Source organism: Dipodomys merriami, unplaced genomic scaffold (genome assembly GCF_024711535.1).
Source record: "Dipodomys merriami isolate MVZ:Mamm:240054 unplaced genomic scaffold, mDipMer1.0.p SCAF_1, whole genome shotgun sequence".
NCBI classification, from domain to species: domain Eukaryota; kingdom Metazoa; phylum Chordata; class Mammalia; order Rodentia; family Heteromyidae; genus Dipodomys; species Dipodomys merriami.
Genome location: NW_027202270.1, coordinates 140865512 through 140877912, shown reverse-complemented (window position 1 = coordinate 140877912; position 12401 = coordinate 140865512). Strand labels below are relative to the sequence as shown.

At 44.2% G+C, this 12401-nt stretch overlaps 1 protein-coding gene across 2 annotated transcripts in view; it reads right to left on the bottom strand.

Annotated features, from left to right (window-relative positions):
* Slc35f4 (solute carrier family 35 member F4) overlaps positions 1-8230 on the bottom strand; it is a 206964-nt gene extending 198734 nt beyond the window's left edge. Inside the window, exon 1 of one of the 2 annotated variants that reach the window (XM_070032771.1) lies at positions 7907-8230. In XM_070032771.1, coding sequence (XP_069888872.1) covers positions 7907-8009 — 103 coding nt within the window. In that variant the 5' untranslated portion in view covers positions 8010-8230. The remainder of the gene's footprint in view (positions 1-7906) is intronic. The other variant, XM_070032781.1, reaches the window with a different exon arrangement.
* Between the last annotated feature and the right edge of the window lie 4171 nt (positions 8231-12401).

Below are 12401 nucleotides of genomic sequence, written 5' to 3'. Positions count from 1 at the left end.
TAAACAGGCACTCTCCACAGAGCAGAAAAAGGGCACACAGAAAGGGATCATTTGGGCCAAGCTGTAGTAAGGCACAGAGAAACAAAAGCATACAGAGACCTTAGTATTATTAAAACGACAAGTTACTTCTTGATGAGACTATGAGATCGTATGGGATATGAGACTAGAAAGAAAAGTTGGGCTTAAAAATCCAACGACTCGTAATTGTTAGATGAAGGTGTGAGTGTATAAAAAGATTATGCACACATTAAAATAAATTCTTTAAATGTATAGACCAATGAGAAACAATTTGGGTACAATAAGATATGTACATAGTTCTCTGAATATAAAAAAACGAAAGATTAATCACCTCTGGGTGGTGGAATTATGAATAATTTTGTTTTAATCTCTCTTTGCTTCTCTGCCTTCCAGATTTTCTGCATTAAGCATGTATTATTTTGGCAATTATGGATGGAGAGGGATGTGTGGACAAAAATAGAACTATGTAAGCTAGGCTCAAATTGTGGCATGAGGAGGAATTTGGACTTTATTGCACAGAAAATGAAAAATTATTCCAAGTACTTAATTGGGATGTGAGATGAGCAGGTTTGCACTTTAGGGAAATAAATATTGTTAAGCATGAATGCTAGACTGGGAGAGCTTCAAGCTGGACAAAAGATGAGATGGATGAAGCTAAGAAAGTGACAAGAGGGAGATATGAAGCTTCTAGGTGGGACAGAATTATGTTGGACTTATTAAATCTGACTTGGGCAACTAGTTGGATACAGATATTGGGAATCGATAGGGATGATAAAAAGGAAAAGACAATTATTAACAACAGAATGATGGACTTGGTTTTATGTGTGACCCTCTGTGGGGGAGGGGGCACTCAGGTAGAAATGGAATATGAATGTGGGTTCAGAAAAAAATGGACCTAGAAAAAGAGACCCATGGACTAATGAGGGCGCTCGGGGAAAGCAGAAAGTGAGCAGAACCTTGGGGAATGCCAAGTCATAGCCCTCAGAGCATTCTGCAGAGCCAAAAAGCCACAAGTAGAGAGAGATCTTTTTCCCAGCTTTTGATTGACACATGATTTTGATACATGTTTATGAGATACAATGTGATATTTTGATTCATGTGTACATTGTGTTTTGATGAACTCAGGCTAATTAGCATATCCATCACAAATTTTTATGATGTGTTTATGGTAAGAATATTCAATTTCCTGCCTTTCAAAGTAGATAAAGTACTCTTTGGAGAAGGGATGATCAGGCCTGCTATGAGAAAAAGGATGGAAAGTTTACTATAAATTTGTTGTTACCAGTAGAAAACAGCCACAAAATCTGGTCTCTAAGGGGGTATAGAAAGAATAAAAAGAAACCACATAAAACAATGGCACAGAACAAAACAAACAAACAAATCTGACAACTATCTGAGATCAAAGATGAGTGACAAGACAGTTCCAGAGTTTACCAAGGATTCTCTGTAGAGGGTAAGACTTTCCTGAATGCTGTCAATGCTGATGACAGCAAGGAAGGAAGAAAGGAAGGGAGGGAGGGAGAGAGGAAGGGAGGAAGGGAAGGAGGGAGGGAGGGAGGGAGGGAGGAAGGAAGGAAGGAAGGAAGAAAGGAAGGAAGGAAGAAAGGGAGGGAGGGAGGGAGGGAGGGAGGGAGGGATGGGAGGGAGGGATGGGAAGGGGGGGGGGGAAGAAAACTGCTATCCACAAAGAGATGTCCCAAGTCTCCAATCACTAACACAGTTCACTCTACATTTCAAACTCTATCTGACCACCTAACTTCCAGTAGTTTGGGATCCTACTGTGATCACCATCCTATGTCCTCTCTTCTCTGCTTACAGAGAAGGTTTAGGTTTAGGTTCATGGCCAGTCATATACTAACTACTTCCTTGTACACAGCTCCTTTGCCCTTGTCATTTTACAACCATTGGATAATCTGCAACTCTGGTTATGTCCTTATCACTTTTCCATGCCTTTGTTGTATCCGTGGATAACAAGATCTATTGACAGGTGGGCCCTAGAGCTGCCGGATGCTCTTCTGTTTATTGATTCTCCGTATTTTTTTTTTACATATTTTTTCTTTTTTATTGTTAAGGTGATGTACAGAGAGGTTTCAGTTACATAAGTAAGGTAATGAGTACATTTTTTGTCAAACTTGTTTCCCCTTCCCTCAATTTTCTCCTACTTTCTGTCTTCCAACATTTATATATACACATATATGTATATATATTTCACTGTTGTGCATTCAGATAATTGTAAATCAGTTTTTAAATGTTTTATTGTGAAAATACCATACAGAGGGGTTACAATTACATGGGCAAGATAACGAGTACATTTCTTATCAAGCATTGTTACCTCCTCCTTTGTTTCCCCTTCCCATTCCTTCCCATAACCCCCCTCCTATCCTATCCCCCCCACCACCAAAGTTGTAAGGTTCATTTTTCTTTTTTTTTTTAATATTATTTTATTTTATTTGAGAACATACTGTACAGAGGGGCTACAATTACATGGGCAGGATAATGCATACATTTCTTACCAAGCATTGTTTACCCTTCACCTCCCTTGATTCTCCATATTATCGTAACCATTCACGCATTCCCTCTATTCCAGCCTCTCCTGCTCTCACCCATCCTTACTCTTGGCTGATGACTTTGAGAAAACTAAAGCAACCATAGACAACCGCAACAGCTTTCCATGATCTCAAACATCCCCCTTCCAGACCTGGCCCCAACACTCTGCTGTTGCTGTTCTTATGGAAAGCCCCATTAATGAATATCTCTTGGGCTCTGGATTCTATATCCTATCTCCCAACACCATTTTTTACCTTTCTGTCGAGTTATTTACTTTGCATGAAAACAACTTATTTCTCATATCTTTAAAAGAAAAAAAATCTAGATCCCATTGCCTTCATTTATTTTGCTCCCCTTTGCACACAAACCACTGAATAGTCATCTATACTAAGTTTCCAATTCTTCTCCCTAGTCCTTTAAAATACATCCTACTACATGTCTTCGCACCCTATCTGCTCTTATCCAGATGCTTATGTTCATCTCCCTATGGTATATCTCCTGTTGTCGCTGTACTTGATAATGGTCCCTGCATCTTGAATATACATTTGTCCGATTTGAGGGGGAAAGGGGAATAACAAAATGCTGAAACAAGGATACAAGATGACCCATTGCAACAATGATACCCACAAGACAGTATACTGGAAATGAATTCTACAGCTTGGTGGGGGGGGGGGGGGGAGAGGGAGAGAGGTGGAGGGAAAAAGGGATAGTAAGAGAGCAACAAGGAGGGAGTAACAATTCTCAACAAGAAATGTACTCATTGCCTTACTCATGTAACTGTATCCCCTCTGTACAGCCTCTTTATAATAAAATAAAGTTTTAAAAAAGAAAAAAAGTAAAAATAACAACAACCAAGTCACCAATGACCTTCCTTTGTCAAACTCCACCTTAGTTACAGGCTTCCTGGCACTTGGCTTTTTAACAGCATTGGGCTCTTCTGATCCCTTGCCCTTGAAACTCTTCCTTCCCTAGATTCCAGATTATCACATGCTCCTGCTTTTCCTACTGACTCCTGGAGTTCTTTCTTGGTCTCTTTTAATCATTTTTCCTCTTTTGCCGTCAGTGTCTCCATGCTCCATCCTTGCCTCTCTTGTCTTATCTTTATATATTTATTCCTTGAAGATTTCATCCACTGTCCAGCTTTAAATACTGTCAAAATGTTGGGAAATCCCTAACTTATATTTCCAATCAGGCATCTACGAACTCTAAGTCTACTCTGTATCTCTAATACATCCAACATTGTTAGGAGAGCTGGGAAATGTGGCTTAGTGGCAGAGTGCTGCTTGTCTACCATGTATGAAGCCCTGGGTTTGATTCCTTAGAGCCACATAAACAGAAAAAAAGCCAGAAGTGGCACTGTGGCTCAAGTAGTAGAGTGCTAGCCTTGAGCAAAAGAAGCTCAGGGACAGTACCAATGACCTAAGTTCAAGCCCCAGGACTGACAAAAACTAACTTCATTAGAATTTTATCTTCTTTTTTCTCTTTCTTTCCTTTTTTCTTCTTCTTTTTCTTCACCCTCCCACCCCACTCCAGTCATGGGGCTTGAACTCAGGCCCTGCGTACTGTCCCTGAGCTCTTTTGCTCAAGGCTAGCACTCTGCCCTTTGAGCCATAGAACCACTTCCTGTTCTCCAGTGGAGATAGTTTCATAGCCTTTCTGCCCTAGCTGGCTTTGAACCACGATCCTCAGATCTCAGCTTCTTGAATTTCTCTACCTTGAAGCCTTCCTTCCACACATACAATGAACTTGGTCAAACCAGAAAACATGGTTAATTTTAATTCTCTCTCTCTCCTTTCTTCCCTTCCTTCCTCTCTCCCCCAACCTTTCTCTCTCTCTCCTTCTCTCCGATACTGTATTCAAACCATCAAAAAAAAACCCTATTGGCTCTAATTTCAAATATACCAGAATTTGACTACATATCACAACTTCTCTTGCTATCTCTTAACAGACATCAGCTCTCCCCTAGGTTATAAATAACTCAAAGCTAGCCACTACGCTTTAATCATCTTTGAACCCTGATTGTGGATTGTGTGTGTGTGTGTGTGTGTGTGTGTGTGTGTGTGTGTGTGTGTGTGTGTAAACTGCTCATCAAATTGAACAAGATTGTTTAAGTGGCTTGGCGGCCATAAAAGTACCTTCATTTCTCTGAATCCTGTTACAATTTTTTTTTCTCAGCCATACAAGACTTGCTCTGGACAAGATACAAGCTTAAGCAGCAGGATATATTACTACAAGGCTGATCTTCTGTGCAAATTTCTTGTTTTTTTTTTTTTTTTTTTTTTTTTTTTTTTTTTTGGGTCCGGTCATGGGGCCTGAACTCTGGGCCTGGGCGCTATTCCTCAGCTCTTCAGCTCAAGGCTAGCGCTCTACCACTTGAGCCACAGTGCCACTTCCAGCTTTTTTCTGCTTATGTGGTGCTGAGGAATGGAACCCAGGGCCTCAGGCATGCAAGGCAAGTGCTCTACCACTGAGCCACCTTCCCAGCCCATGTGCAAATTTCTTATAGGTGGGTCTCATCTACCTCCAAAAAGGTAAAAGTTATAGATCATCCTATCCTTAAAGTCTCATAGGTGACAGGCAGGAAAGTCACCTTGCATTCACATATCATATATTCATCACTGTAGCTTTTTCCTAAATATATTCTTCCAGACTTTCCCCAAGCTGTTGCTCATTTCTGGTAGCAGCTAAATCAATTGACCATATTGTACTAGTTTGCTTCAATGTGTTTGTTTACTAGTTGAAGCCTGCATTAAGAGCAGGATTATTTCATGGTGCTTGGTTGCTTGGCCCTCTTCCAGCTCTCTCCTCTGCCAGTCTCTCACTGTGAAAAAATGGCAATCTCTCTCTGCATCTGAAAGTGTGAATGTCTTCAGAGATATTTAACTCTATCTCTAAATTCTCTATTCTTGTGAGAGTCTCTGTATTCACAGTTTGAACTCTGTGGCCTGAATTTAGGCAATCGACCATCACAAAGAACTATGCCAAATGCATCTTTATCCTTTCTGGCTTCCAGTCACAGCCTTGGCCAATGCTCTTCCCTTTCTTTGTCCTGCTATTGTGTTGCAAATGAAACATGTGCAGCTCTTTGAGCAAACACAAAAATAAGATAGGAACATGTTCTTATCTAAAATGTCACTTTCCTAGTATTCAACAAAATTCTACTTTCATAAAAATTATAATAATAAACTTGCCTGAGTCTGTGGTTTTAGATTCTATATTCTCTCAATGACCAAGTCTCATGGTTCCTAATTTAACTATTTAGAGGTGAAATTCAAGTAGTTTTCTCAAGATCTATCGGTGCTTTTACTTAAGAATAGAGGCTTAATTTGCAGGGAAATGGATGGAGCTAGAAGGAATCATGTTGAGCGAGGTAAGCCAAGAACGAAGAGACAAACAGTACATGGTCTCCCTGATAAGTGGATGATAAATCCAAAATGTTAGGTGATATGACAAAACTAACTGGACTTAAGAAACAAAGAACTCCCACTCATCTGGTTGAACCACTACTAAATATCCCCATGCTGCTGATCACATATATGGTATATAACATATGAGCACCGTTATATATTACAGACTGTGATAGACAATTTGCTCCAGGAAAGTTAGAATGAACTTGTGACTTTAAATGAGCATCATTATTCCACAATACTGTGAATTTCCGGAAATTAAGTAATCACTTAATCACAATCAAAAAAAAAAAAAAAAAAAAAGAACCTTGGGGAAGGGAGGGAGGGAGGGGATGGTAGGGGGAAAACAATGGAGGGGGTAACAATGTTCAAGAGGAAGTGTACTCATTACCTCACTCATGTAACTGTAACCCTCTGTATAGTATCTTTACAATAAAAAAATTAAAAAAAAAAAAAAGAATAGAGGCTTAAAGTAGACAGACACCTTTGAACAATAAGAGGGAGGGGGGAAACTTTTGAGGCTATAGTATAAAGACTTCAAAGAGCATTCCACGATGTGTTATTTTCTCCCCAGAAAAATTCTACCACTATCTAATTACTTTTGTATGGAAAAATGAATAATGTAAGCTTCTCCTGCTAAAAACAGCTAGGCAGAGCCCATCCAAAGCGGAGAGGCCTTTTCCTGAAACCAAATGAAATATTAAACTAGAAAATATCTGTGTGAGAAAGGCCCACGGAACAAAGCTGCTGAATTATGATTCAACAGAGAGCGAGCATAGCAGGGAACAAAGTTACATGAGGAAAAAAGTGATTTCTCATCTATATGTGTGGCGGGGAAGAGGTTGGAGGGGGAGAGAAGGTCCACTAACTTCAATGACCCTATCCTGTCAATGGCACCCCCAAAATGCAGATATGCATCGGGTAGCTTCAAAGGCGAGAGAGAGAGAGAGAGAGAGAGAGAGAGAGAGAGAGAGAGAGAGAGAGAGAGAGAGAGAGAGAGAGAGAGAGAGAGGGAGAGAGAGCACAACAGTAACAAAATATTCATTAAGCCCTTTCTATTGAGACAGAAATGAACTGGTAAAGTAAAAAAAAAAGGGGGGGGGGAATCGAGCTTCACTTCTGTGCCTGGCAGCTCTTGGGGTTTGTGTGCTGGGAGGGGGCAGCAGAGACCCCCCCCCTCGCCCTCCCCCCTGGAAATCTGCTCCTGAAACGTGAGCACCTCCTCCCCGCCAGGCTGCGCTTCGCCGCGGGGAGACAGCGGGGTTCGGTCAGCGCAGCCCGCTGGGCACGGGGTTGGGGGGGCCCTGCCGCGCCTGCCCCTCGCCCGTCCTTTGCTGCCAGCTCCTGGCTGGGGTACCTGAGCGGGTGCTTCGCTCTGCCCCGGGTGCAGAGCCTCCTGGAGCCCGTTGCTCACCAGGAATTCCCGCGCTGACCACGTCCCATCCACCCCCGAGTGCGCTGAGCCCACCCAGCCAGCCAGGGGACCCACGTCTAGGTCACCCGCCCCCGGCCACCCCCCGCCCTGTCTCCCAGTCCCCCCGCCTGCATCCCCTGTACGCACCCCGACACCCAGTAGGGCTTTTCGGGGAGTGTGCGCTAGGGGAACAGCCATGTTCGCCTTCTTCCCCGGCGGCGTCCATCCGCGCGGGGCGATCGGCCGACGGCGGGCCGGGCTGAGCGCCCCGGGCGGGTCCTCGGCGACTGTCCCCCCCTCACCCCCAAACTCCCGCTCCAAACCAGCCCGGGGGAGGGGGGAGACCCCTGGCGGGCTCGGGGTTCAGCACCGCGGACAGCGGACGCACTTTCCACCCCGCCGATCCCCAGGCCCGGAGGGTGGCTGGGCTGCAGGTGTCCCGCCCGTGCGCCCCGCCGCGGCCCCGCGGCGCCCGCCCCAGCCCGGCCCGGGGCACCGCAGCCCCGCCGCCGCGTCTTACTTTTCTGGCTGGAGTAACCCGGGTAATAGCCATAGTAGCCGGTGATCCGCAGGATTCGGTCTTCGATGGTGGCCACCCCGTTGGGGGCCGCTTTGACGTCCATAGAGAGCGCGGGGCGGCGGCTCCCGGCGCGGCGGGGTGGAGAGCGCGGCTCGGGGCCGGGGAGCCGGGGCTGCTGTGGCCGCCGCCGCCGCCGCCGCCGCCGCTGGCCGCGCTGAGGTTGCAGCTCCGGCTCCCGCGCCCCGGCTCTGACTCCACCGCCCGGCCCAGCACCCGCTTCGCATCACCGCGGCGGCGGCGGCGGCGGCGGCCCCCACGCGGGCCCGCGTCTCCCGTCAGCCTGGCAGCAGTCCCGCCCGCCCGCCACCGGCGCACGGCTGCCCGAACAGCGCCCCCTCACCTCCGACGCCCACCGCGGGCAGGACCGGGCGGGGAGCGCGGGCGCTGGGCGCCCCACCTGGCCAGCTCTCCTGATTAACCCCCTCCCCCTTCCCAGCCCCACTTGAGTGAGGGGTGTGTGGTCCCCAGGGGCGCGGGGAGGAGGGGGATGTGCAGGCGAGGGGTGCAGACTGTCCCTGGGGGGAGGGAGATGACTCTTCTGGGTGCCCCAGGCTTGAACCGCGCTTGATGTCTGTTTACCACCCCCTTACCCCCCCCCACACACACCCCCTCTTGGATGTGGGGATAAACCAGCCATCCTAGACGAGCATCAGTTCTCCACAACTTATCTCCAGGACCGAGTGTCATTTGTTCTTAAGAATGCTTTAAAAAGAAATCCCCAGCACAAGGCATGTGGAGGGGCCGTGGACGCAGATCTTAGGGGTTCAAGACCCCCGGGTCTGACAGTGCCCACGGACCCTGCGTCCTGCAGAGAAAAGAAATCCAAGGCCCGGGCGCGCAGCTGCACGCGGCATGTTCGTTTTGCCAAATGCAAACGCGCAGAGGAGAAATGGTTTTCCTCTTTTTTTTTTTTTTTTTTTTTTTTTTGGCCAAAAAACTTCAGAAGGGAGGCCTTTCAAATTGTACATAACGTGAGCTCATGCAAGCCTAGACATGTCATCCTGAGCAGAATGTCTTCGAGCTGGGTGATCAGAATGAACACACACACACACTAACCTGTGTCTCCTCTGTGTTGAGGAGACACACTGGGTTAAGGGTGGTTACGCAGTGGAGATGGTTTTTCTACTCAGAGTTTGCAGTCACAGCCCAGGGGGTCGAGGGTGCACGGGATTCTTTAAAGTTTCATCTCAAAAAGGAGAGGGGTGTGAGTAGGGTTTGGTGGAGGGTGAGGAGAGGAGGCTGCTTATTAGGTTAGAGGTGGTCCTGCTCGACTTTCCAAGCAGGGTCACTGTGACACCCCTGCCAAGTTTCACATCTCTAAAGCTTAGGGAAGAAAGCCAGAAACAAGAGCCTTTCTCCAGTGTCCCCAAGCTTTTCCTCTATCAGTCAGGTGTGGACCCTTAAGAGGAAAGCAAGGTACAAACTTCCTCTATAAGAGGAATGAAATTTAAGAGGATGGAAATGCAGTGTTAAATTTCACAACATGTGGAGTGTTCTCATCTGGACAGAAAGGTCTAGCAAAGCGGTCTTGAGAACAGACGGAATGTGAGATGATTGTGGCTGGAAGGAGAGAAACCAATTTCCTCCCACACCTGCTTTCGGGAGTTAGGCAAGAAGAAAGGGTAGAAGGGACAAAAAAGCCAAAGGGACTAAGAGGAAAATGCAACTCCAGTGCACAGGCAGAGAGCTCAATATTTAAACTAAAAAGGAAAGGGTATGCCTGTATAGACTGCTCCCTCCTCCCACCCCAAACTCACACACCCATACCTGGAAGTAATTTTTAGCATACATTTGTTGTATTATTTCTGTGGCCAAAGTTATATGAAATAAAGATACTGCACACAGGAAAATATAGCAATCATATTCATTCAAAAATGTCCTTTGGTTTAAGGTTTCTATAAAAGTAAAATCTGTTATTACATCTATTACATATTTAATACAATTCATTATACCACTTAGCACATTAATATATGCATTCAGTAAGATGGAAATTAGAAAAAACTCGAACAAAAAACTCTTAGTGTCACAAGAATATGAATGTGCACAGACTTTAAAAGCAAGTGGCTTTGCCATATTGAAGTTTATAAATTACCATAGTCAATTTATTTAAAGTATAAATGACACTTATTGTGTTGTTTCCTTCTTCTTCGTTTTGCCTTGTTTTCAGAAATTTCCAAAGAAGTAGATAGGAATGCATTTAACTAGATCTAATCATTAATTTAAATAATCAAAGCATTTTATCTACAAGAATCTATGGTTTGGCAGCTCCCAGGCCCAGAGTTCAAGCCCCATGACTGACCAAAAAAAAAAAAAAGGAATCTATGGTTTGGAAGGATAAGGGTTTTTGTTTATTTGTTTTTTGAATCCTAACACCAAATAACTCTGGAATCTGTGTTTTTCTAGAAGATACAGATATAGACCTAGATACAAATGTAGGTATATTCTCAGACTGTCCTAGAAATAAAATCATAAATAGCAGAGCATTTACAAATGTCTTTGTAATTATCTGTAACAGTGTAATTGAAGTAGTAAATGCAAGTTGATGCTGTAATCTAGGACACACTTTTTTTTAATGGCAGGAAGCAAAATCCTACTATTACAAATTGGTTAAAAAGTGACTAATCTCATCATGGCAGTGTCGCTACCGCCTCGACCAGCAAGGAAGACGGGACACCGGACTCTTCTCTCTGCAGTTTATTCAGGACCTTTGAGTAATCTTCTGACCCCAACCCCGGGGAGAATTCCCCACAGCCTTAAGTACCCGCTGGGTAGCCAACCCTGATACGCCACGTGGGAACCACCAATAGGTTCAGGTGCTCAAAAGCAAGCCAGATTCTTTGCCTTAGCCATATAAGGAGTTGTTTACCACGAGAGCATTCGCCATCGGGAAGGCGGAGGGCGGAAGCCGGCGCCATCTTCCAGGTGCGGCCTCTCGCAGCTCTCTACATGGCAGTCTTTCATATAAACATTTCTCCTAGAAATTACAAATCATAACTCGAATGACAAAAATTTGATTTGTGTGCAACCCTTTAGAAATATCTTCAATGCATGAAACTAAGGACATCTATGTACTTTTCCAAGCGAGTTTTGATATCTGGGACATCTTTATTTTAATTATCTGATTAAGTCAGATTAAATATTTATTTTACTTGGGTATACAAAAATCTATTTATGTTATTAAAAATGCCAAATAATCTGCAAAATAGTTCCTGTGATAGGCATTTTCAAGTCTTTGTGTTTGATGTTAAAATAGCTATACTAAGTAATAACATTAAGAACCAAACATGTTTACTGGTTATCAATGCTATTCTAAGATACAATCTATCATAAAAATGCCTTAAAATGCCACATCTTTCTTTATTCTTTGGAAGGGTTAGTGGAATAAAACCCATAAAATCTGCTTGCAACTAGGTTTCAGCAAATCTGGTTTGCTTCCACTTCTCATGGCAGGAACCAGTTCCTTAATCTTTCAGATTCCCTGTTCAAAGTTACCAATGAGAGTCCAAGGAGGGGAAATGATTTCTTTTCCCCCTTTGGGAAATTAATGTAGTATGCCTACCTCCTTGAAGAGCCAAGAATATTTACACTTGTGTATCTGAGGGCAAATGTGGCTTGTAGAATCACCTGCCCTGCTCACAAAGATTTGACCCCAAATAGTTTACACAGTGTTAGTGTTTCCAAAGCCAGGTGGCTGCCAGCCAACCAAGTAATAAGAAATCGCACCTGGAAAGGAAAAAAAAAACCATGGTCTTAATATGCCATTTTTTAGGAAAGCTGTTTTGAATATTTATTAAGTCATCTTCTGTCCCACTGGGAATGCTGACAAGGCCTTTCCTTTTCAATCTTAAGCAACCTTAGGCATTGCTAATTTACCTCTCAGCTGAAAGGAGGTAGGGACCAGAACTTAGGGTGTCTGTCTGGGAAATCAGGACAATGTCTACTCTTCATTGACCTCCAGTGCCTGAATTCATCCCAGGACTATTTCTTTGGAAATGCATTTAATTTCTTTGTAGGAATTCTCATGAACTATGTCTGACACAATTTTTCATCTTTAAAATAAGATTTTTTTAAATAGTGCCCAGATTAGAACTTGATGTCTCATACTCCCTTGATTTGATTGCTCAGCTAGTAATCTACTACCTGAGTCATGCTTCCAGCATTGCTTTTTTTCTAGTTATTTTGAAGATGGAGTCTTGAGGACTCTTCTGTGAGGCCAGCATCAAACTGCAATCCTCTGAATCTTAGCCTCCCAAGGTACCTAGGAGTACAGATAGGAGCCACTAACCCTCAGCTCAGGAACAGTGTTTCTATTGGACCTCATTCAGGAAGTTGTAAAGATCTAATGAACTCGTCATAGTGATTGGCATATAATGAGCATCACAAATTTTAGCTTTTATTTTATTCTATTCATACATAGAAGAGGCTGAGGTTAAGT